This window comes from Vipera ursinii, assembly GCF_947247035.1.
Source record: "Vipera ursinii genome assembly, chromosome: 4".
In the NCBI taxonomy this organism is placed as follows: Eukaryota; Metazoa; Chordata; class Lepidosauria; order Squamata; family Viperidae; genus Vipera; species Vipera ursinii.
The window spans coordinates 84,601,394-84,628,200 of NC_139514.1; the positions used below are offsets into that span (position 1 = coordinate 84,601,394).

At 38.3% G+C, this 26,807-nt stretch overlaps 1 protein-coding gene across 5 annotated transcripts in view; it reads right to left on the minus strand.

Moving 5' to 3' along the window:
- INPP4A (inositol polyphosphate-4-phosphatase type I A) overlaps positions 1-26,807 on the minus strand; it is a 127,354-nt gene that overhangs the window by 32,162 nt on the left and 68,385 nt on the right. For 4 of the 5 annotated variants that reach the window (XM_083362477.1, XM_083362475.1, XM_083362474.1 and 1 more), the window contains 7 exons: positions 22,304-22,434; positions 20,008-20,112; positions 18,538-18,646; positions 15,118-15,135; positions 12,429-12,612; positions 9,100-9,318; positions 6,428-6,692 (listed from right to left, as the gene is read on the minus strand). In XM_083362477.1, the coding sequence (XP_083218603.1) occupies positions 6,428-6,692; positions 9,100-9,318; positions 12,429-12,612; positions 15,118-15,135; positions 18,538-18,646; positions 20,008-20,112; positions 22,304-22,434 (1,031 nt within the window). The remainder of the gene's footprint in view (positions 1-6,427; positions 6,693-9,099; positions 9,319-12,428; positions 12,613-15,117; positions 15,136-18,537; positions 18,647-20,007; positions 20,113-22,303; positions 22,435-26,807) is intronic. The other variant, XM_083362476.1, reaches the window with a different exon arrangement.

The window sequence follows — 26,807 nt, forward strand, 5'->3', positions numbered from 1 at the left end:
TGTAGGGCAGCTACAGGTTTCTTTGTTTTCTGTAATTCAGTGACCAAGGCCTTTCGGGGGCAAAAGGCCTCTTTCCGTTGAGGTGGGGGCTGGTTTCTGAAGGAGGCTGCAGCCCCCTGAGAGTTGAAGACCCCCCTCTGCCTGCCTGCCCTCTCTGGGGGCACCCTGGGGGCTTCCCTGGCAAGGAAGCCCGGCTACCCATTCGCGGCCACCCGAGTTGCCCCCCCCAGCTTCGGCAGAGATCAGTCCGGCTGGGGGGGGTGGACGTCGGGCTCGGCTCGTTGCAGCCGGACCGGTGTGTCCCCACGTGGGCCCCGGGCTGCGCCCCCGGCGACTCCGCTCCCTCCCCTCCCCTCCGGGCCGGGCTTCTCTCCGCCTGTCCGCCCGCCGGCGGGCTGGCTGGCTGGGCTGTTGCGCGACTGAGCTCCGCCCGGCGGCGGACTGCAGCGCCGCCGCTGGTCCCGGGCGAGGCAGCGGGCGAGCGAGCGCGCTCCGCAGGGCAGGCTCTCTCTGCCGGGACGCGGGCGGCGGCGGCTGGCTGTGGCTTCGGGGCGGCGCCGCTGGTCCCGGGCGAGGCAGCGGGCGAGCGAGCGCGCTCCGCAGGGCAGGCTCTCTCTGCCGGGACGCGGGCGGCGGCGGCTGGCTGTGGCTTCGGGGCGGCGCCGCTGGTCCCGGGCGAGGCAGCGGGCGAGCGAGCGAGCTCCGCAGGGCAGGCTCTCTCCGCTGGGACGCGGGCAGAGGCGGCTGGCTGTGGCTTCAGGGCGGCGCCGCTGGTCCCGGGCGAGGCAGCGGGCGAGCGAGCGCGCTCCGCAGGGCAGGCTCTCTCCGCCGGGACACGGGCGGCGGCGGCTGGCTGTGGCTTCGGGGCAGCGCTGCTGGTCCCGGGCGAGGCAGCAGGTGAGCGAGCGAGCGCGCTCCGCAGGGCAGGCTCTCTCTGCCGGGACGCGGGTGGCGGCGGCTGGCTGTGGCTTCGGGGCGGCGCTGAGCTGCGCGGCCGCCCTCCCGCCCTGCCTGCCCCCTGGCCGGTGCCTTCGCCCCACAACCCCCCCGACTTGCCCGGAGGAAGCGGAGGCGGCGCCGCGGCGCTGCGGGCCGGGAGGGGGGCGCGGCGGGGGCTGCCCCTCCTGCCGAGGAGCCGAGCCCGGCGGCGTGTGTGTGTGTGTGTCAGACCCGCAAGAATGGCTAGTAAAGGTGGCGGCAGTCCGGCATTTGCGTTTCTCTGTGTGTCAAGCCCCGTGGGCCCGACACACAGGAAGGGGGGAATGCCGGAATGCCGCTTCCCTACCAGCCATTCCCGTGGGTCTGACACACACACGCACGCACGAGGGGGAGAAACAACGCTGGACTGCCGCCACCTCTACCAGCTCTGCAAGCCTTTGCTGCCCCTTCTCTCAGCAGCCTGGCCCGAACGAAGGGACAGTTCTTTTTTTTGTTCACTGGAGTATAAGCCGAAGTGGATTTTTTCAGCCCAAAAAGTGGGCTGAAAAATTCGGCTTATACTCAAGTATATACGGTTTAGAGGAGTAACCATAACCTATATGGCAAAAAAGACTAAAGACAAAAAACAACAATAAATTAAGCTTAAAGAAGAACTTACGAAACTAGAACTAGAACTATAAAGCGACCCACAAAAGAAAACTCTTAAAAAACAAATGGAGATAATAAAACACAAATTAAATCTAATAGAAGCTGAAGAAATGGCTCAACAAATCAAAAGAGAAAAACAAAACTTTTTTGAAAATGACAATAAGCCAGGGAGATGGTTGGCTTATAAACTGAAAAAAGAATGTGAAGAAATTGATAAACAAACTGCAAGATGTGAGAGGCGATCTGCAATGTCAAAATGATGCAATAAAAAAAATAGTTACAGAATTTTATGAAACACTTTATAATACAGAAGAAATTCCTCATGAAAAAATAAGGCAATATTCAGAAAATGCTAAGTTACCAAAAATCTCAGAGAATTTCAAAAATATACTAAATGGGAAAATAAAAGTGATTAAGTAGACAGAAGCTATAAAAAGATAAAAAAAATGAGAAGACACCAGGCCCAGATAGGCTACCAGCAGAATTTTACAAATCTTTACAAGATACATTAATTTTACCAATGCAAGAAGTGTGTAATGAGGTATTACTAAAAGTCAAATTACCAAATACACAGATAGATGTTAATATTACGCTAATACCCAAAGAAGACACAGAGTGACAAACCAATATCTCTAAATGTGGATTATAAAATCTTTACTTCAATAATAGCAGAAAGACTAAAGAGATTCTTGATTGAATTTATACACTCAGACCAAAATGGATTTTTACCAAAGAGACAAATAAAGAACAATTTAAGAATAATTCTAGACCTGGTTATTATATTGGAGGATCCGTTAGAGACAAGTCCTAAATTATTAGCAAAGATTGATGAATTTGGAGAAGTAGCAGGACTGAAAATTAATAGAGAAAAGACTAAAGTTATAGTTAAAAACCTCACAGATTAAAAAAATGAACTATCAGTAAAAACAGACCTTCAAGTAGTTAAGAAAGTTAAATACTTGGGGATATATTTAACAGCAAGATGCACAACAATAAAATAAGATAATTATGTAAAATTATTAAAACAAATAAAACTAGATTTGGAAAAATGGAAAAATCTACAATTATCAATCCTGGGAAGAATAGCGACAGTGAAAATGAACATTTTACCAAAACTAATCTTTTTATTTCAAACAATACCGATAAAAATTGACAAAAAAATTTCAATGAATTAAATACATTGATATTGAAATTTATCTGGCAAGGGAAGAAAGCTAGAATCTGACTGAAAATGTTACAAGAAACAAAAGCAAATGGAGGCTTTGGCCTTCCAGACTGGGTCTTGTACTATCAAGCAGCTGCACTAACATGGTTAAAAGAATGGACAACTCTTAGAAATAAAAAACTATTATACCTAAAAGGGCATGACCTACAACGTGGATGGCATGCTTTCCTATGGTACGGGAAGAACAAAATTCACAAATACTTTCAAAACCACTATGTAAGAAATGCACTGCTTTTGTCATGGGAAAAGGTAAAATTAAGAACTTACATGAAAATACCAGGATAGATTTCGACAATGGAGGCATTTGTACACCCAAACTTTATTATTATTATTATTATTATTATTATTATTATTATTATTATTATTATTATTATTATTATTATTATTATTATTATTATTATTTTATTTGTATACCGCCCTTCTCCCGAAGGACTCAGGGCGGTGAACAGGGCAAACATATAAAAGTACAAAGATACAAAAGTTAAAAAAGAATTAAACACAATGCCCAAGCTAAAACAATAAATAAATATATTAAAAACAACAATAAAATCCCAACCCATCGCCCATCAGGCCAGGCCGGCTTGTTCGAACAAATAAGTCTTGAGATCGCGTCGGAAGGAGCGAAGGTTGGGCGCCACCCGGAGCTCAACCAGCAACCGATTCCATAAATCTGGGGCGCCCACAGAGAAGGACCTCCCCCTGGGGGCCACCAGACGACATTCTCTGACCGGTGGCACCCTGAGGAGGCCCTCTCTGTGGGAACGCACAGGGCGGAGGGAAGTTGATGCCGGCAGCAGGTGATCCCTAAGGTACTCCGGACCCATGCCATGTAGGGCCTTATAATCAATTATAAGAAATTTGTGACTTATAAAGATATTTTGAAAACTGATGGGAAACTACAAACTAAACAAGAATTGGAAGTACAGGGCATTGAGCTATCATGGTGGCCACACCTCCAAATGCGAATGAGATATAAGAAAGATGCAAAAATATATGGTTTTTACAAAGACCAAACAACATTAGACCAGATACTATTGTCATCAGATGACAAATTAAGAAACTGTACAACTTTCTGTTAAATTTAAAGATGGAAGATGAACAAGTTAAAGAAACAATGATAACTTGGGTAAAAAACTTTGGGCACAATGTAGAGCTAGAAAAATGGCAAAACTTATGGGAAAGAAACTACAAAATAACGAGGGCAGCTATTTAGAAAGAAAATATATATAAAATGTTCTATAGATGGCACTTACCACCTGCAAGGTTAGCCAAAATGTTTAAAAATGGGTCTAGCAATTGTTGGAAATGCAGACAAAATCCAGGCATGTTATTATCATCTTTGGTGGACATGCCCTAAAGCAAAGAACTATTGATCAAAAATACATAGGTGGCTAAAAAAAAGATGATAGGAACACATGTAGACTATAAACCAGAATTATTTCTTTTAGGCATATTTCAGAAAATTATGATAAGAAATGTCTATACTTAATACTACAGTATATATATTAAAAGCAGCAAGAGTTATATTTGCTCAATACTGGAAAAATGAAGAAATACCATCTGAAGAAGACATAATTAAGAAAATTTTGGACTGTGTAGAAATGGATAGGCTCACATTGAAAATGAAGGGGAAGCAAGATTCAGAACACTTTCAAACACGGGAAAACTTTTATAAATGGTTAGAAAAATGGAATAAAGGGTAGGAATGGAAATTGTATTACTATTAATGTTAAATACATAAACGCAGATGTGTTGCTTATTAAATACTAAAGACTGTTACTGTAAAAAAAATTAATAACATATATATAAAAAAGGAAAGGGAAGTACATGGACTTATGCACTTCCAGTTGCTGACAGGTGTGCCACTAATATTCTGACTTGACACCTGCATGCTCTCAGGGCTTCATTCTTCATAGGGTGGTATTGTGGATTAACTAAATTTTTCTGGGTTCTGATTTTAAGGTGAGTATCCTGAGCTACGGAGGTCTTTGATCTTCTTAAATACATAATAATAAAATAATGAGAACTAAAAGCTCAAAAGGAAGGCAGATTAGAAAGAACGAGACCTTTGGGGGTCTTCAATTCCCTTCCTGTTAAGTTCCTTAAAAAGGTTTGCTCTTCCTTCCTAACATGAATAAAGGTGGTTTTTCCAGAAAATATGTGAAGAGCTGTAATTAGTGATTTAATATGTTTTCTTTTTTGCTGTGTTTTAACTTACATATAATATATGTTTAATCGAGGATGGCTTGGAAAGGTAAAAGTCACCAATATGGAGGCTGCACCTTGCCCTTCAGATCTCTGTCTCCCCTGCAGATCTCTGGAGAGGAGGAGGAGGCGGCAGGGGAGCTGCATGAGGGAAGGCTGCCCCAACAAGCCAGCATCGTTACCACGCACAATTGGAAATGGGAATTCTCTTTTGAGAAGGGCCAGCCTCCCTTGTGCAGGACCCCGGAGCGCTGCTCCCCTGCCTCGTCCTCTTGCTCTCCAGAGATCTGTCAACACAGAAGTTGGACTTGGAGGAAAGTGCTTCGTGCAAACTTTCTCTTCTACGCTTCCATATGTAGCAGCGTCATCCTCCACCTCCTGCTTTGCTTAAGGGGCACCAGACAGGGAAACACCAACGATGTCTGGGATTGGGAGAAGAACATCTCCTTTAGTGTGCTGTGCTAGTGCACAAACACACACTCTCCAAGCTTGGAGACTTGTATCCACATCTGAGCTAGCAAACTGCCAATCATGCCTAGGCTTGGGGAGAAGGCCCTCTCCTTCCTCTGTGGACAAATGTCCCCAAACGTGGAATGCAGTGGTGCATCTGCACGCGCATGCACTTGGCTGCTAGCAGTTTGGGGAGGTGAGGAGTTTGTGGGACAAGTTGTCTCATCGAGTTAGTCAGTACGACTTGTTCTGTTCTGACCCAGCTGTCTCGAGTCAGCTTTGTCCAGTGAGTGGCATTGAGCAGGCCATGCCCACCTGCTAGGCAATTGGTGGTATTCGAATACTGCCATATCCTAAAAGTGGTACAATCTCTAAAAAGGTTGAAAAGCCCTGTCCTAAAATATCAACCAATTTGAAATCATCACTTGATTTCTTAATTAGGAGGTAAGGTTACTTCTGAAAACATCACTGGGCCTTCCAATTGTTTTTCTATCTTCTGCTGTATGCAGGGCCATCAGACATTTTTATAAATACTGAAACTAGAGTTTGAAATTCTTTATTTTTAAAATTTAAATAAAAACAATTAAATAAGGCATGGAATGGAACTTGGTAGATGAAAAGATAAATGTCTACAAGCATTTTGTTGCCTATTATGTATTTCTGATAAAATAATCTAACTTCTACTCCCAAAGATGCTTTTTCCAAAAAGCAATTGGATTTTCTTTTTTTTCTTTGAAAACATTTCACTTCTCACTTCTGAACTTCTGAACTGAAGAAGCTTCTTGAATGAAAAGCGAAACATTTTTAAAGGGGAAAAAACAAGAAAATCCAATTGCCTTTTAGGTTCCTTGTATACTGAGAAATGCTTACAATACATGGATCAGGATTAACAAAATGTTAAGAAATGCAACAAAGCAGAACAAAATGGCAACAGCAAAAAGCCATGGCTGTCATACGCACTTGTGATTCTGGGAAAATGGCATGCAGAGGATGAAATGGATGAAGATGATGTAGGGGATGATGAAGATGAGATGATTTCATTTAAGGTCTCTGGCTTTATCCAGTATGCACGGGTATCTTGTTTACCTTTCTTGCTAGAGCAGCTGACTTCACACAGGAAAACATCTTCACAGCTATCGCTTTGTAATCGCTCTTTCTGGAGAAGTTTGTCTACCCTCTGGATAATGCATTCAAGACTTTTATCAACATTCACCCAGACTTTTTCCTGGGAAGGAACAAACAGAAAGGGATCTAATGACATATTGGTGTGCCGAATATAATGAAAAAGACTAAAGAAAAAAATATATTGAAATAATATTTGAAAACACTATTTTCACTACTATCAGTAATTCATAGAAAGCACGTACATAGTTTGAAAGGAAATAAAGGTACATACTAACCATTTCCATCTAACTAAGCAACAGGGTAAAATAACATTGTTTTCTTCTGGACAAAACTGCAAAAACTATCGGTTAATTTACTACTTTCCAATTAATAATTGGGCAATAATCATATCTCCAAGACATGTAAGCCGCCTAGAACAACTCCATAGCAAGATAGGCAGCAAATAAACTTAACAATTAAATAAATTTAGCTGCTCCATTTTTACTGGCAACTCAGAAAATAGAAACAGAAGTAGAGAAAAAGAAATGAACACCCAATGTCTGGCATCACAGGTTGCTTTAAGTCACCAGGTCATTTTATTGCAAGAGGTTAATGGCCTCAGCTGCTTTGGTTCCTAGGTTCACTCTATATCAGGCATGTCATGTGACTCTGCAACGTATCATGACTTTTCCCCCATTGCCGGCAATGGGGTGGGCGCAGTTTCGGTGTGACGCATCCAGCCTGCGGGCTGGCAATTTGACATGCCTGCTCTATATGAACCCAGCTACTCTGACTTATTCCACAAACTATACCTAAATCAGATAATGACTTAATGTAATCTGTAGAGATTCTGCTGGAATTAATAAAGGGCCCCAGAGCACCAAAGCACCTTCCAAAAATGATTGCCACAGTTGGGTGCGTAGATTTCTACCATTTTTTTAAACAGGAACATGACGATTGGAACCCAGGCTCTAAAATAGGCTTAACACCATTTATAACTACAGTGATCATAAATCCTTTATTATAAAGGACAGTCCTTTATTTCAGAAAAGGATTTATTTAGATTGATTTACTTTATTTTCTTGGTTTTGTTCTTAAATTTTTCTTTGTAAAGCAAAGCTATAAACATAAATACTGTACTTATTTCTTTTATCCTTGTGAACCTCTTTCAGAGTTCTCTTTCTCAGGTTTTTCCTTCATTTTTTTCCAAGAAAATATGGTCACTGTATTTATAGCACAAAGAAAAAAAAATTGCATAAAATCCATGTTACATTCACTGTGCATCACTGATTAATGCCCACTATGCCTTTTGCTCTTTTAAAACATTTTAAGCATAGTCTCTAACCTAGTGCTTTTCAACCGGTGGTACGGGAGCACGTGGCTGGTGGTACGTGTAGGACCGGTTGAACAGCACTGTAAAAAATTTTTTTAAAAAAGTAAAAAAAAGTGTTTTTTACTAACCTGCTTTCAGCTGCATTCCGTTTCTCCATTCGCTTCTCAGCCTTCAGTGTTTGTGGGACAAAAAAAAAAGTTCCATGAGACTTTCTAACTTCTCGTGAGATCTCGTGAGAAGTTAGAAAGACTCATGGAACTTTTTTTTCTTTTTTACCGATAGTCCCACAAACATGTGGAGAAGGCTGCGAAGGGAATGGAGAAACGGAATGCAGCTGAAAGCAGGTTAGTAAAAAAACGCTTGAGGGAGGCGAGGGCATCTGGGTGGGGGTGGGGGTAGTAACCTTACCCTGCATGGTGGGGAGAGGGTTAACGGGTGGGGGGGCAGGAGGAGATGTGTAAAGCAGGCACCCTGCACAAACAGGCACCCTGCAACCTGAGGGAGGGAGGGAGGGACAATGGAAGGGAAGGAGGGACAATTGAAGGGAGGGAGGGAAGGAGGGTTAAAGAAGGAGGAAAGAAAGGAAGGAAAGAAGGAAGGAAGAGACAATGGGAGAGAGGGAGGAAGGAGGGCACCCACCCCAGTCCCACCCCCCCTCCACCAGAGACCCATGGATTCCCCCCACACAGGCACCCTGCAACCTGAGTGATGAGCTGCCCCGCCCCCCCGGCCATTGACTTCGCTTGTCAAAAAGTTGCAAAAGGTGATCACATGACCCTGGGACACTGTGACCGTCATAAGTATGAATCAGCTGCCAAGCATCCGAATGTAAATCACATGACCCTGGGGATGCTGCAATAGTCATAAGTGTGGAAAATGGTCATGTCACTTTTTTCAGTGCCATAACTTCGAATAGTCACTAAGTGAATTGTTGTAAGTTGAGGACTAGCTGTACTTTATCATTTTTTTCCCTTTTTGGGGGGGGGTGTCAAGTTTTTGACAACTTGCTGGACGACTGGTGGTACTCAGACATTGCCTTATCCTAAAAGTGGTACAATGGGTGAGAAGGTTGAAAAGTCCTGCTCTAACCCACAAAACATGATCAAGTACCTGGCAGTTGTAATTTTACAAAAAGGAATTGTCTGAATTAAGATTCACTGTAGTATAAAAAAGAAATTTTAAGGTAACAGCCTACCCACTCTTCTTCATGCCAGTCCACCTGCAGAGAAGAACGACTATTTCTTCCTGCCCACCTGGCCACCAAAGTATCTTGGTCATTTCTTAGCACCACTTGTTCTCCTTCTGTAGATGTTGGAGATGCCTTTGAAGCTATATAATCTGGTCTTGCAGCATTCAGGGCATGAATTGAATTTGCCAACAGTTTGCAGTCACAGACAGTGACAAGCTGCCGGGTCTAGAAAGGATAAAGATGACACATAATATTTGTAAACAGTGTCTATTTTATAACATCATTATTCTTTGTAACTGTCCAAGCCCAGCATTACTTAAGTACAGTAAACAAACCCAGTAACAATCCAAAATTATGTCATTTTTTAAAAACAATTTAATACAAGGTACACTTTTCTTAACATGTTTATAGAGATTCTCAGTCATCCAGGTTATGGTTGTCCCCAGGTGCTTTTTCAAGAGGCAACTGGACTTTCTTGTTTTTCTTGGAAAATGTTTCGCTTCTCATTCAAGAAGCTTCTTTGGCTCTGATTGGAAGGTGGGGAATGGAAGAATTTATATTCCTTGCAGGCAGCTGGTCATTTGCATTCTTTCAGAGAGTCACTGAGGCCTCATGGAGGTTTATCTGTGTCCTCAAGGTTACCTGAGTGGTGCAAATGGGTGTGGAGCCTTCTTGGAACTGCTGAAAGGACTCTGTTATAGACTGGAAATTGATGGATGTTGCATCCCTCCTGTTCTATTGAGAGAGGACTGCTCAATTTTGGCATAGATGGCCTCTTTGACCCCTCTTTCAAACCAGCGATCCTCTCTGTCCAAAATGTGGACTTTGCTGTCTTCAAAAGAGTGGCCTTTGTCTTTTAAATGCAGATAGACTGCTGCATCTTCTCCTGATGGGTTTGTTCTCCTACGTTGTGCCATGTGTTTATGAAATGGTTGTTTTGTTTCCCCAATGTACAGATCAGCACATGTCTCACTGCATTGTATTGCATATACCACGTTGCTTAGTTTGTGTCTGGGTGTTTTATTCTTGGGGTGGACAAGCTTCTAGCTTAGTGTATTCTTGGATTTAAAGTATGCAGGTATGTTGTGTTGGCCGAAGATCCTCCTGAGCTTTTCAGATATTCCTGCAACGTATGGAATGACAACATTGCTTTGTTTATTGTTCTCTTCTGTTATGGAGCAGCTCCTGCTGAGTCTTTTGGGGGATTTGATGAAGGCCCAGTTGGGATAGTCACATGTTCTGAAGGCTTCCTTGGTGTGTTTTAGTTCTTCTTCTTTCCCATCTTTGCTGGTAAGCAGGTCTTCAGCTCGGTGGTATAGGGTTCTGATAACTCCCATTTTGTGCTCCAGTGGGTGGTAACAATCAAAATGTATATGGGTGTGTGGGTTTTCTGAAAACTTCAGTGTTGTCTTCTGTCTTCCTTAATGTGTACTGCACAGTCCAGGAAGGCTGGACTATTTTCCTTAACATCCTCCCATGTGAATTTGATGTATTTGTCCACCAAGTTGATACATTTGGTGAACATTTCCAATTCCTGTGTTTTGATCTTGACCCAAGTATCATTCACATACCCAGGGGAAGCCACGCCATGCATATATGGACTCTCCAAAATCCACAGAGGGAACACCACTCAGATCAATTGTCAGCATCAACTCTGTCACCTACATTGCAAAACATCTAACCACCTTATTAGCTCGTAACACTACCCATCACATCAACAATTCACAGGACTTTGTCAGAAAGGTTTGAGAACTAAAACTGGATCTGGATGAGACCATGGTTTCCTATGATGTGACTTCCCTCTTCACCTGCATTCCAACAACTGAAGCTGTCATGGTAGTGAAGAAATGATTGCTACAAAACAGCACCTTAGGTAACAGAACCAACATCAGTCCACACCAAATATGTGCCATGCTGGACCTCTGCCTGACCACTTCTATTTTAAATACAATGAAGATTTCTATTGACAGAAATACGGCTGCGCCATGGCTTCACCTGTGTCCCCCATTGTGGCCAATCTCTATATGGAAGAGATAGAAACCAAATCCTTAAACTCCTTCACAGGAATTCCACCCACTCACTGGTATAGGTATGTGGATGATATTTGGGTCAAGATCAAAACACAGGAATTGGAAGCATTCACCAAGCATATCAATTCTGTGGAGAGATACATCACATTCACATGGGAAGGTGTTAAGGAAAATAGTCTAGCCCTCCTGGACTGTGCAATACATACTGTATTAAGGAAGACAGAATCCTTCCATTCCCCACTATCCAGTCAGAGCTGAAGAAGCTTTTTGGATGAGAAGCAAAATGTCTTCAAAGAAAAACAAGAAAGTTCAGCTGACTCTTGAAAAAGCACCTTTGAGACACTTTAACAAATGTGGACATGATTTAACTCTTAAGGCTAAGGACAAAACTTAACAAATAAAAAGGTTATTTTAGGATACTAAAAAACTACTAAGACATTTTTTAAATGTGATTAGTGGTCTAGGTACCATTGATTGAGGCAGACAGGCAATCTTTCCATTAGAGTGCCAATTGAGAGCACAGCTCCCCATAGAATTTATCTTAAAAACATATTCTATGGTGTTTATTTTATAACTATTTCTATAGCATTTCACTGTGAACTTGATTTCAGTTTGCATTCAATGAATTGATTCATACAGCACACTAAGCAATAACTTTTCTTAACTTAGTATGTTGCATAACCTAGACATTGTGGCATATAATCTGCATTTGATAATATGTTGTATGGATCCCACCAATTATGACTTGTTAAAAGAAACTAGATTAAGTGTTATGTGAATGTAGAGAAAGGAAATATAACAGGATTAGCTAATGGTATCCTGAGATGGATACCATTACTTGAAAAAATTATGAGGGCCATAAAGATTTTTTCCCCACAGAGTACTTTAATTAGCAATTTGAAGAATGTTACTAAGTATCACCAAGTTTTATGGTATTAGTTTTTAGATTTTCATAACAGAAATCAAGGTTGGAGAAGGAGAATCTTTTTACTTCAAGTCTAGTGTGCTATAGCAGTAGGATTTAAAGCAGGATGGGATGTCTTAGATCAAGTGTAATAAAATACAATACATATGCTGAGTTCAGAGAGATTTAGGGCTCATTAATGACCATTAAATATAGTCCAACTAAACATAACAAGTTCTTGTATTCCCTTTCAGAATGTTCAGATTTTGGCAGGCCTACTGAGAAGGAAATTCAATAACTGCAACATGTTTTGCTATTCTTACAGTAAAAGAATATTCACTTAATATTAAGTTAAAGAGGGATCTCAGTGGCACATAGGGAAGACTGAACAAATCCCCTACCTTATCTGCCAAAATGGCAAGTGTTCTTTCAAGTCCATTTGCTGATTTATCCTTGGCAGCTCTGGAAAGCCTTTCTGCATAGTAACTAACTTGAGTTTTCAGGGTATTGATCTGTCCAATAATCTCCTTTGCTCGAATAATATCCTGTGGTATGTATACTATAGATTGGGAATTGGTTGCAGTGCTGATGAAAAGGGAAAAAAGAGTAATTTTTAAAAAATAGTGGAAGATATTGGCTTGGGATCTAGTTCTAACTATCAAGCCACCAAGTACAAAGACTGTCAATCTATTATGTTGCAACCATCTTATTCAAACCACCTTGATATGCATATGATGAAACCATTTGAACAAGATGTATATATCAAACATGCCATGTGATTACTCAGAAGCCACACAGGGAAAAGGAAAGTGCCAATCAAACAATGCAGCAATAACACAATTGTTTCTGTTAATCTGTTTTCTTGGCTAAGCATACAGTAATTTATTCATTCAAATGGATAACCAATCCATCTGCCTTCAAAGATTTCCAGATTCAGGTTAGAAATTGCTATTGCTATATTATCCTTTCCACAATCATGTAATTGTTCAAGATGATTAAAGTTTCATATGGCTTTGTTTTTAACCTTCTTGCCAATGTCAGAATCCTGCTTAATAAACCCAGATTTGCACTATTATAGATGGCTAACTAACTCAAATATAACTCAAAATGGATTTATAGTAAAGCAGGGGTCTTTAAACTTGGCCCTTTTAGGACTTGTGGACTTCAACTCCCAGAATTCCTCAGCCAGGCACACCAGGTGAGGAATTCTGGGAATTGAAGTCCACAAGTCATAAAAGGGCCAGGTTTGAAGACCCCTGTAGTAAAGCCTAGCTACTTGACTTCCATTCCATATATCTGGATTTGTTTTTGCAAATCCAGACATATGGTCTACCATCTATTGTTGCTGGAGAGCCATCAGCTTACACACAATGTGCCTGGAAAGGTAAAAATGGAGTTTAATTCCTTTCTCTGGCAGATAGCTCCCTTCCAGGGTCCCACTGCAGATTTCAGGTTGCCAGTTACCTGATTCATTCACAGCAAAACAGATTTATTTAAAATAATTCTTCCATTTGCATAAAACAATGCTTTGGAAACAATGTAAGTTTTCAGAAGCAGCTTCCAATGTAAAATTGAAGCCAAAATACTTTTGATAGTATGGATCTTGTAACAACATCTCTTCCTTTTAACAAACTTTAAAAGTCTATCTTTGAAAGAATCTAGCCAATAGTTTAAAAGCTATTAAGCAAAGCTTTGCACAGCTATCTTGAAAAATACATTTTTAAAGGAAAGGATTTAGACTGTAATAAAAAAGTAAAAAAGAAAAAGTATCTTTTCATTTTAAAAATGACTTTAAAATTTTATAGGAGTTTTTTTTTAATGTGATACAGATTGTTTATTTTAATGACAGATCTAAAAGCTTAGGCTTTTAAATTTTTTATCAACAGTTATAGCAATATGTGCATCTTATTTGAAAAAGAGACATCATGCAGAATCAATCTATGTGCAGTAGCAAACTACATGCAGCATTATTTGTGTTAGACTCATTCTCAAAAGGAGCAAAGCAAATCTTTTGCTGGAATCAAAAGAAATAATTTGATCAGCTTCTCATGACCATTCTCCCAAATGAACAGCTATCATCCTTCACTGACTTTTAACTGGAAAACAAAAATTTATCCATCTCCCCCCAAAGGTAAAAGTTTATTTCTTTTTAAATTTAGGATTAAGTAGATTAAAGCAGTCTAACTTTTGTGATTAAAGACCCAAAGTCATAATCTTACAAACATAACTGTGTAGTTCCATAGATACAAAAGCCATTTATCTAATGTTTGGAAGTATAACTGTCAATTCATGTACATGGATTAAAGTTTTAGTTCACATCTGATCCAAATCTATGTAAACCTCTTGTATAAAAGGTGATCCCTTATCTTAATAGATGCAATAGATCTTTGAAGCCATTTTGTGTGCACAAAATGAACAAATCAGCTTTGGAGAGCATATATTCAGATAAACTGCAATTAGGCTCCTTGCTGCACCCCTAGGACAAATATCGGTAGTAGAAATATCTAATCACCAGAGTCTAAACATATCCTGATACTCAGAGCTTCCTTTAATGTGTAGGCTCATTCGCTAAGGTGGTTAAATGTTTTAGCAACATCACACCACTGAAGGATCTGAAGAATAAGGATAATGGCTTCTAGGCTAGATGAGATAATATGAAGACATTCTGATCCTCAGCACTGCAATTTTTAACAAAATAAGCTTGGTGTCTACTATCTCCTTTTCAAATAAATACTTCTTAAAACTAAGCCCAATCAAATTATTTTCTCTTTTTCCTAAAAAGAAAACTATTCAAACAATATTTGATTATGGTTTTTTAATGATGAGCAGTCATACACTTAATATTTCCAATTCTCTTAAATTGTCTTGTATAATCCAGAGATTGTTTTTAAATGTTAGCTGTTCATTGATAAAACAAATAATGCAGGTGAAAATAACAGATTCATGCCTATGAAATACCTCAATAAACATTTATTTAATGAAGCAAATTAGCAAAGTCAGGATACAAACATAAAACACATTCTGTTGATACACTGTCTGCTTTAGAAAAGGAAGAAAGCTGTGCTACCAACTCAGAAATAGAAAACTCACCAACTTTCCTCAAAACTGCTAAAAAAAAAGAAACCAAAAGAAAATTAGCCTTTAATTTGTTAGCAAATACCAAAAGACAAATGATGTTAGGTGAATGTTAATTGCTTTAAGATTTTGTAATAATGTTGTGTTTGTATCAAGTAGATGAGGAAAACAAAAGTACACAAAATGGTAGATGTCTCCTAGAATGTTATAAGACCCCTCAGAAAAATTTATAGCTGATAGAACACATAGCTATTTTTATGAGACATTCAGCACATACCTTAATGAATTCAAGTCCCTCCCTGACTTGCCTTTTGCCATTCCTTCAGAGATTCTTAATCTCATTCTCCAACCAATAAATGGTAAAGTTACCACCAATGATCTAACTGTGCCTACAGTTTTAAAATCTAATATAAAATGGAGATCCCAGTCCTGTGTTCAATCTATCAAGATGATCTTCCAAAGGTAAAATAGTTTAGTCATCGATATTAAAGGGGTGGTAAGTCCAAGCCAGCTAATTACTACCTAATTACTCTTAAGTATCATCAGTATATCTGAAACATAAAGTGTATCTCTGTTTTATTTGTAATTTTTTTAATAGAAACCTTGATGTTTCAGTAATGCATGGGCAATTTCCAGGACTCAAAAAAAAAGATTATTTTTGTAAGAGATGTCTGTAATATTAAAGCAAAATTTGCACTCTGCAGGAATGTTTCTCATCCCTGGCAGCTTTAAGATGGCTGAACTTCAGCTCCTAGAATTCCTCAGGCTGGCTGGGGAATTCTGGCAGTTGAAGTCCACAGATCTTAAACCTGCCCAAAGGTGAGAAAAACTACTCTGCACCAACGGTGTGTGTTTAGTATTAAAAGCACACACATTCCAATAGTGTATACATTGCAACAAATCAAATAAACAACAGTGTACAATATTACACCTAAATATAATTTCAGAATCCCTATTTCATAAAAATGCATGGTCATTTAAGGGTGATATTTTATATCCCCCTTATTAGCCAAATAACTAGTTTATTTAGTTATATTTTTACGTGTGTGTGTGTGTGTGTGTGTGTGTGTGTGTAAAATACAAGCTTCAGAATAAAAACAACAGAACTAGAATTACACACAAGCCAAAAAAAATGAAAAGAAAAAAAGAACAAATATAAAATTGTCAATATATAAGCTTCACCCTGGTTCAATTCTGATACCTGTATCTCAAACAAATATTCAGAATTATATTTTGTACAATTGCTACAAGCCTATCAATATGATTAAATTTCTTTGGATATAGTCACATTTTACTGTTTGTAAATCCTGCTGTAATGAATCTTACTAATAATTTTGCTATTGTTACTTTGTCTACTTTCATTTTTTAAAAAAACTAATTTTTAGCTTTTTAAATGGAATTCTGGTCATTGACCATAACAAAGAACTAACTGATCTCAGAATAGAATTTCACTGGATATGAAAAATGGTCACACTGCCCACTATGTAACACAGGGATACAAAAATGATATACCGGTATATTACAAGATGTCAAAAAGACAAAATATGCAGACAGATCTGCATAGCTTATCTAAAAAGCTATATTGATTATTTTTAATAGAAGCAATTAATATGGCAACCAAGTTACTTGAAGAATTATCGAATAATAGGTACATTGTGATTTTTCTAAATAAGATCCTTCTAAGGGAAAATTTACCCATTGCCTGGTAGATGACATATTTGTTTCTGTAGCTATTATTAAAAGTGATGCAAGTAACACAGACTAAAAATAAGCAAGTGATTTAAGATATGAAACTAAAATAGTGCAGATAGGAGGTGTCAGCCTAAATTTAATTCTGACTTACTTAGAATATCATTATTTATTGGCCAAGTTTTGTGGGTGGAAAACTATATCTGATTTGGCAGTATTTAAAGCAACAAAACATCAGTCTAGAAGTGTACAACTATTTTGTTCCTGTGAATTCCCTATTTTTAAATTAAGAATATAAAGGCAATATAGCTAAGGCAGGATGACTCTACTCCTGAAAATAATAGAAAATGATATATTCATGATACAATATGGCATTTAAGCCTTTAAGAATCTTCCAGGATATTTTTCTTCAACCTTCTTTAGCAAAGAACTTTAACAGAATCTGCAGGTTATTAATGTTTGACAAGCTTAGTGGTTTCAGTGCTTGCATGTTCTTATAGTTGGTTAAAATCTCTGATATCCAAAAAGATAAAATTAAAAGCTAAATTAATTCCTCTGCTCACTGCAACAGCAGTCCTAGCACTTATTTCAAATCTGTGAAAATATCTAGTATATCCACATGACCTGTTTTGAACCCACTGCTGCATCCTTTAAATTCCTTTACATCTGTAGGAAAATTGCATAAGAGTGTTTTCAAGTTTCAAATAATTTCATATATGAAATTCAGTTATGAAAGCTTCCCAGCTATTAAGGTTATCCACTTGACCTCCTCCTTCTTCTATGGCTTTGACTACTAGAGCCACCACCTCTGGGTAACATCATATGGGAATGCTTTATACAGTACATCTCATAACACCTGGCTACAGGTGTTTTAGACTTCCCTTCGTCTCTTTTCTTATGGACATACACCACTTCAGTTTTATACTATAGTTTCTGTTGAAAGCAGCTCACAGGATTAGAACCATGAAAACAACAGCTTGCACATGGTAACATGAACCTGTTTTTCTTTTTAGTGTTTTTCTTTCTTTTTTAATTGTAAGCCACTCAGAATCATCATCATCATCAAAATTGCAAAAATAAACATGGAATCATCCATCTCAATAGCAAAAAAGGAGAAACGTAAAGCAGGAGAAGGTTTGGTCTGGTCTTGAATAATAGTTTATTTGAAGGCACACAGAAGAAACTATTTAACTTTGCCTTCTTCAAAAATGTTTCTCTTAAAAGAAAAATTCCTAGTCTAGCCTACAGTCTGGTTCTTTCTGGCCAGTCTCTCATTCAAGTACTAAAAAGCCAACCCTCCTTATTTCTAAATTCAGACAAGGTCACCAATGTGCTTCCCCCTCTTGAGGTAGTGTCCCAAAAGATCTTCAAATGGGGTGGTGGTGGTGAAACAACAGAACCAGGAACACAGAGGGACATGGGAGGAAGTACTCTTTCAAAATTTAGCAACTCAGATCAAAGAGTTTTGGACAAAATTTCAAGGGAAGTCCCTAACCCCACCAAGGACCAATGCATAGTTCATAAATTGTTATATGTGATTAAATAGAAAAATCTACTGAAAGCTGAAATACATTGATTAATTTAAAAAGGGAAATCATTCTTCTAAATTCTTCACATAAGGCATCTCTAATTGCTAATTGGTTGAAACTTTCTATGTATGGATAAAAGAGAAAAGAAGGAATGGCATTGGTTTTTTTTTACAAAATTAGAGTCACAAAAAGGGTGTGCTTTCAACATGCCACTTACTGTTTTTTTGCATCTTCAAATTTATGCAGCTTTTTTCGCAGACCTCCAGATTTAAAGCCCTGGCAGTGAGCTGCTGGTGCTCCTATAGTTACAATGTCATAATTCTCATCTAAACATTACAAATGACAGGGAAAAAGATGCAGTGAGAATTCCTGTCATCTTGTCTTAGAATGCAAATATGCAAAGAAACCAACAACCATATTTTAAAGAACCAACAACACTCTATAAAGCTTATAAATTCTTTAGAAATTCTGAGAATTGCACTAAATTATCTTAAATCTAGTACAAAGTGACATTCGTGCATCAGTTATTTCTAGTACAGGAAATCAATTATATCAGGATCCAATAATATATGAACTGTAAGACTGTCCCATTTCTTGCATTTTTGTTATAGGCCACAGGATATCACTGGAAATACACAACCATAAGATGTGAGAACTGATTACTGAGTAGATTCCTAGTCATGTGGACAGTCTCCCTGTGTTTAACAATACCTGCCAAGAATGTAACTATTAGAACATTCTTCATTTGGTCTGAGAATTATGTAAGAGAAATTTATATTATTTCATGAAGACAGTCAACAGCTAAGGATAGACATTCTAAATCAGCCTGTACTTCTCTGTAAGGTGCTCAATGGAGAAGATGACTACGAACATTTCTTTGTAAAGCTGGTCATTTTCTTCCATTGGAAAGTACTTGCAATTTTTAGAGGCCTACTCTGGCAAAAATTTCAATTTTGTTATACTGTAAAAAGATGTGTTAAAATAGCACAGTTTAATCCAGGGATTCTTATCACTTGAATAAGAAGACAATTTATATTTTTCTGGGATATTCCATTTCCCTCCAATGAAAAGCAGAATAATATAATTTGTAAATGGCAGAGGCCACAGAAAGCCACAGTTAGTATCACTGCGGAGGAAAATGCCAAGTAGTATCAATACCTCTCATTTAAAATCCCAAGATTTCCTACCAAGTTCAGGTGCCCATTCCTTGGTGGTTAAAAGTTCGCAACCTTCTTCATTTATCAGTTTACAACACAAGCCACTTGTTCTAACCAGAAAATATCCAACATGCTTCAAACCTCTAAACAAAATATAAAACCTTTTCCAACTCTCTCATTTTCTTTACCCTGCTACCAAGAGAATCAAGAACAAAGGCCACCTAACTTGCATGGGCAAAAGAAGCACAAGACCAGAAAAAAATATGTTTTCTTTTAAAAAAAAGAAACAACAAGTGGGCTCTGCCGCAGCACAAAGCATACTTAGGGATTTAGCCAGTGAAGAACATATTCCATTTCTTGATCCTTCAATTTCAGAAATATACCAGATAGGCTTAATTTTCATTAGGCTCTAAAGACTTTTCTTCCTCTGAAACTTGTATATAGCATGTTGCTAATGAAAAACAAAGATTCACACGTGGAGAACTGAACTTGCTAATATATTTAAAATGTATTAAGAAGCATAACAATACCTGATCCCGCATCATCCTGAACTCTCATTCGCTGTATGTGTAAATTTGTGGGCATGAATTCAAGCTTTTTATCACTCTTCAGACTACTAGCTTTGAATGATGGTCCTGGAGAAATGAATTGGAAAACATCAATTTTTGTATATTCACGTCCCAGAAATATAATTAATGAACAGAAAAGTGACCATAAAGAACAATAATAAAATGATAAATAGATCAGAATTGTAATTCCTTTATTTAATCACAATTCAGAATGAATAGTCATGCTTCCAATTCCGATCCCCACGGGAAACTGTTAGAAGAAGAAGAAGAAGAAGAAGAAGAAGAAGAAGAAGAAGAAGAAGAAGAAGAAGAAGAAGAAGAAGAAGAAGAAGAAGAAGAAGAAGAAGAAGAAGAAGAAGAACTTGGAAGGGACCTTGGAGGTCATCTAGTCCAACCCCCTGCTAAGGCAGGAAACCCTATACCATTTCAGACAAATGGTTGTCCAGTCTTTTCTTAAAAACTTCCAGTGTCGGAGCATTCACCACTTCTGGAGGCAGGTTGTTCCACTGGTTAATTGTTCTAACTGTCAGGAAGTTTCTCCTTAGTTCTAGGTTGCTTCTCTCCTTGACTAGTTTCCATCCGTTGCTTCTTCTCCTGCCTTCAGGTGCTTTGGAGAATAGCTTGGCTCCCTCTTCTTTGTGGCAGCCCCTGAGATATTGGTGGTACTTGTTCAAAACTATTTTTTGTTTAAAAGAAAGTAGACTGGCTTCAGGATGTTGTAGCTAATAACCATTACAGTCTCTCAAATTACATAATTATGTTTCCAATAGAAAAGAAGGTTGAATTATGGAGTCTTTGGTGGTTTCTGAGCTTGGTTGTTTGTTTCATTACCCAAACTAGGTAATATCATTAGTGCTAGTGATTGTGCTTGCAGTCACTGAATTGTTCATTGCAGTCATAGTTCATTCTCTGATGTTTTCCAAGCTTGAAATGCAATAGGAATATGGCCTATGGTTCTTTTCGCATTAAACAAGAGTTTCCAATATACCTTTTTGATGGAAAAATAAATGTAACTGATATGTTCAAAAAAGCAAATAGAGAAAATATACCATTAAGATACTGTTTTAGTGCTGTCTATAGAGCATTTTGGACTACAGACATGCAGAATATTTTTGTAAAACTGATGGTAAAAGCATGAAGATAATTTTAGAATACTTTAAGACTTTTTCAAAAAATATTCAGGACATAATAGCAATGCTACATCTTAAAGGCTTAAATATTTAGAGGATAAATGGAAAGATTTGCCAAATTTCATACTTTCAACTTAGTCCTTTAAAAGAAGTGTGAAAATTTTTGAATGCTGACTAATAAAGGACATACAAAAAAAAAAAACGCTTTTTTGCTGTGAATCCTAATTCTGTAACAGGGCATACCATTTTATTGTCATTTATTTGGAAATGTTAACATTATAAAATGTTGGCTCTGGGATTTTACAGGATTAAAGCTTATGCAAACAAATCATTTCTTTGCCACAATACTCATCCATCCTTGATGTGTTGCTTTTAAGGTTCATTCTGCAAAGCCTTTCCATCTCTTGATTTTCCTTTGTTATTGCTGCTTTACCTTTATTTTAGGATAAATATTTTCATCAACCTGGCAAAAGCTATCAATTTGGAGATGTGCCTTCTCTGCCACAGCCCCTGCCATCTGGAATATTCTCCCTTAAGATAGCAGGATGACCTCAACCCTCTTGGCTTTTTGTAAGGTCATGAATACTTGGTTGTAAGCCCGGGATCTAGGGCCCCGAGTATGGTAAGGTTCTGGCCGTATTTGGCTCTATAGTAATAGTTTTCCTTGGTGCCATATATATTTATTTTGTATTCTTTTAATTCTGTTAAATTGTTTTAAGTCATATGATGCATGTCACCCTATCCTTTAGAGGTAGATAGCTATCAAACTCAAATAAATAAATAAAATTTGAACTAGATCCATTACTATTTTACTTTGTGCTTATATTGCCTTTTATTCATACTGAATGCATAAACTGCCCTTGTATTTATAGAATTATTCTTCTATATCCACTTCCAATCTTCCTGGACAAAGAAAACTAGTATGGATGGCAAGATTCCACATTCCTTCCTATACCCATCCTGCTGAAACCAAATGATATAAGTAAACAGAAAAATTACTATGAATGTATGCAATTGTGTCTGTATGAAGAGTACAGTTAAACAGCAATCTTCTTCTAACAAAAAGGCAACATTATCTACAGCTGGTGATTTTGAAACCATCATAAAAATAGGTCTGAAATATTTACCTTTATACTGATGAAGATTTGTCAAGTTGTCCTGATAGGTCAGAATAATTGTTTGGTACTGAGTGACTATTTGCCGACGAAGACTTTCCCAGCAAGGGGACAGCTCTCCCAGTTCTTCAAGTTCACAAATCCTACCAAAACAGCCAAAGACAAAGAAATACTATTATATCAGTGTTCCGTGCGCCTTTGGAGTCTAGTCATGCCAGCCACATGACCATGGAGACGTCCTCAGACAAGCACTGGCTCTTCGGCTTTGAAACGGAGATGAGCACCAGCCCCTAGAGTCAGAAACGACTAGCACGCATGTGTGGGGGAACCTTTACCTTTACCTTATACTAAATGAAAACCAATATATCTTAATCACCTTTTAAAATTACCTATTCAAGCCTAGCCCTGAATTATTTAAACATTTTATTTTAATTAAATACATTTTGAGCTTTTTTGAAGCATACGTTAAAGCCCCATTATTCTCATAAATATTTTTCATAAATTACTTTGTCCTTACATGGAAAAAGGTCAAATATTAATCACGTTCATATCCTTAACTGTTTGATTATTACATTTTCCAGTATTAAGTGGAACTGATGGATATCAAGTGAAATTTCTGACAAATTCCCATGCCATTAACAGCTTTAGAACAGAATTTAGTCAAGCAAAATTTTCTAAATGTGGAAATACAATGATGGGAGAAGATGCTTCTGCCTTATTTTCATTTCTTGTATAAGGATGGGGGAATTCCTTCTAATATTTGAAAACTGGTTATCTCCATTTGTAAACACTGAATAGCACAAATGCAATAAAACCTTCAGAAGAACTGGCAATATCTCTACCTTCATTAAGGAGATGAAATACATATGTCATGATTCCGATAAATGAGACAGTTCAAACAAAATGCAGGCATTGACAACATAGCTTTTTTTCTAAATATGTGAAGTAGAATTAGGCCTAAAAGCATTTATAGGATTTTCAAATTATGTTTTCACATTTCCAAACATATACTCACAAGCCAAATAAGAAACAATGCAATGTTTTTATAAATGTGTTTAACTTAAAAAGTAGGTAATTTTGTAAGTTTTTTGTAAATGTTGCTTTTTCTGCCAGAGTGTGAATTCCAATGTAAACACAAATAATAGATGCATAGATAATAACATACATATAGTAACATCACAACTATTTAATAGAAAAAGGGTTACACAAAAAATGCAATACATGGTTTCTACTTGTACTTTTATTTATTTATCATATTTATATGGCTGCCATCTCACATATCTCTTTTGTACCATATTGCAAAATTCTGGGGGGAAAAAGGATTTCGATACACGTGTCAAATACAGGTTTGAAAAGCTCAGACTGGGCAGCTTCATATAAAAAGTAAAATCAAATGGATTTTTCCCATCCTTTCTATTCTACAATAGATTAACTATTAAAGTCTCTATAATTCTTATATCCTAATTACATAGTATTCTGTTCGCTTATTTTAAAACACTTCTGTCAAATGTCTATGGAGATTCTCAGTCATCCAGGTCATGGTTGTCCCAAAGGTGCTTTTTCAAGAGGCAACTGGACTTTCTTGTTTTTCTTTGAAGACATTTCATTTCTCATCCAAGAAGCTTCTTCAGCTCTGACTGGATAGTAGGGAATGGAAGGATTTATATTCCTTGCAGACAACTGATCATTTGAATCTTTTAGAGAGTTGTTGAAGCCACTGTGTCTTCAGGGTCACCTGAGTGGTACAAATGGGTGTGGAGCCTTCTTGGAACTGCTGAAAGGACTGTGTTGTAGACTGGAGATAGATGATGTACCCCTCTCCCTCTGTTGAGAGAGGGCTGTTCAATTTGACATAGATGGCTTCTTTGACCCACCTTTTAGAAGTCCATCGGCATTTAAAAGACAAAAGCCACTCTTTTGAAGAAAGCAAAGTCCACATTTTGGAAAGAGACAACCACTGGTTTGAAAAAGGGGTCAATCTATGTCAAAATTAAACAGCCCTCTTTCAACAGAGGGGGAGGCATATGACATCATCTATCTCCAGTCTACAACACAGTCCTTCAGCAGTTGCAAGAAGGCTCCACACCCATTTGCACTAGTCAGGTGACCCTGGGGACCAGATAAATCTCAACAACTCTCTAAAATAATGCAAATGACAAGCTGTCTGCAAGGAATATAAATCCTTCCCTTCCCCACCATCCAGTCAAAGCTGAAGAAGCTTCTTAGATAAGAAGCAAAAAGTCTTCAAAGAAAAACAAGAAAGACCAGTTGCCTCTTGAAAAAGCACCTTTGGAACATTTCTGTCAAATGTATCACCAAATTACTGATACCTCACGTATACATTGCTAGCTATAAGTGTACAGGGCCAAATGGAGAATTGTAGTGCTGACATCATATCACAATTTATAGCTATCTATGGCATAATGTACTAATACAGTCCATTACACCACCAGAAACAAACAATATAATGTTGGATCTATTTCTCAAATTCCTGGCCAGCTTCTTCAAAACACTTTTTTAATTTCCCAGCCCACCTTCCTATTTCTGTTCTTTTACCAGGAAAAATTGGAGGAAACATTAGCAGCCAGCTATGCCTTGTCCCATCCCATCCCCCTGAAACTCCTCTCTCAGAATTAATTCATATACCGCATTTGTACTTCTACCTAGGCAACTTTTTCCCACCAGGCAGGAACAATTAAAAAGAAGACCCCACAGTCATGATTACCATGTCTGGAAGACACTCTAGTGGCAATATGACTTGGGTCAAATAAACACTGGAAATGGTTTGTAAAACCAACAGACTGCTATACAGTATGATTACAATTTCTAAAACTTGGGAATTCAATGGCAATTTTCCTATTGAATTGCTTGCTACTAAGTCTAAATCCAAAGCATTGTGGATTAAAAGTACAAGTTTTGTGTAAACTACTGAAAAATATTACTTTTTACTGAAGTGATTTCAAGTTCAACTATTCTTCTCAACTAATCTCTTCCATTTTCTTTTTGTTTTCTTTCAGAATATATCAATTTGTAAATACCAGATATACCAAATATGGAAGATTTTGCAACATATTTTCCCTACATAATTTTTATTTCCAGAGAAAGCTGTGTTGGTTCACTGCAGTTCCTGGAATTTATATCCATACTTTTAGCATTTGGAAAATTATATCTATACTTCAACTAACTATAGAATAAAAATAAACAGTGCTGAGATTGCTCATATAACATAAACGGGCATGCTTTACCAACAACAGAGGATCAGACTTCCAATTCATTCACAGATCTTATTGGGTGAGCAGAGTTTAGACTTCTCTCAACTCAATCTAATTGAGTCAGTCAATCATTGCTTCCTAGCTCAGTCTAATCAAAGTCCAGGCTGGCTGAGAATTTGGGGAACTGAAGCCACACGTGTCTGAACAAACATTAGATTGGGAAATGCTGAATTAAACAAAATGGCAAGGGTAGAAAAAGTTAAATGAATATACCAAGAAAAATTATTTGTCCAATTTGCAGCAGAAATAATGCACTAAGTATTTGATGGTTAATCACAAATAATAGAAAAATAATGAATGGTATAGCATATGACATCCCAATTTCCTGTAATGCCCACACAGATCCTTCTATGTATGTTCTACGTTGACCTATCTATGTATATCTGCTAATGTTATCCTGAAACTGCTCTATTGGGAAGTTCTAATCTTGGCAAGGCCTAATTTAAAGTCTTCTGATTGAATGCAAATTATTGAACTGAATATTCCCAGACCTCCATTAGAAAGCAAAAGCCTTCTAATGACTACATGAATTACATTGCAATAATGAATGACAGAACCAGATGACATTTACAGACATCACTGTTTGAAATACAAAAAAATAATTTTTCAACTAAGACACATAAGGCCAGGATTCTGAGACAAAAAGGACTTCAGAAAACTGAGTAATTTATCATTAAAAATTTATCTCAAGTCTGAAGTTGCTTTTTATACATGTAGCGGAGTTAGGGTGAGAATGGGGCCAGCTGAGAGGCTTTGCAGGTGCCCTGCCAATTAGGCAGGAAGATGAAGAGCTCCGGCATCTGCCATGGGTCTGGCGGCAGGGCGTGGCTTGGAGGAGGGAAGAAAAAGGAGGAGGAAGCCGATAGAAGGGAGGAAGAGAGAAGGCTTGATGGAGCTTGCCATTCTAAGCCAGCTGATTGGAGAGAGAGTAAAAAGCTGGGGTTTTCACATTTGCTTTTTTTGCTTCGTTACAGGCAAGCCGGACGAAAGGGGGAGGGATAGAAAGAGTGAGAAGTAGTTGTTGGAGCCATTTGCTGGAAGCAGGCCAGGCAGAGAGAGAGAGAGGGTGAGAGTGGCTGGTTGGAGCTGTTTGCTTGAAGCAGGCCAGGCAAAGAGAGAGAGGGGGGGATGGGGAAAGATGAAGTTTTATTGTTTCTTTCTCTTTTGTTGTGGGCAGGCCAGACGAAGCTAGGGAGAGAGGGTAGTTTGGGGAGTTTTAATTCCTTTCCCTTGTTGGAGTAAGT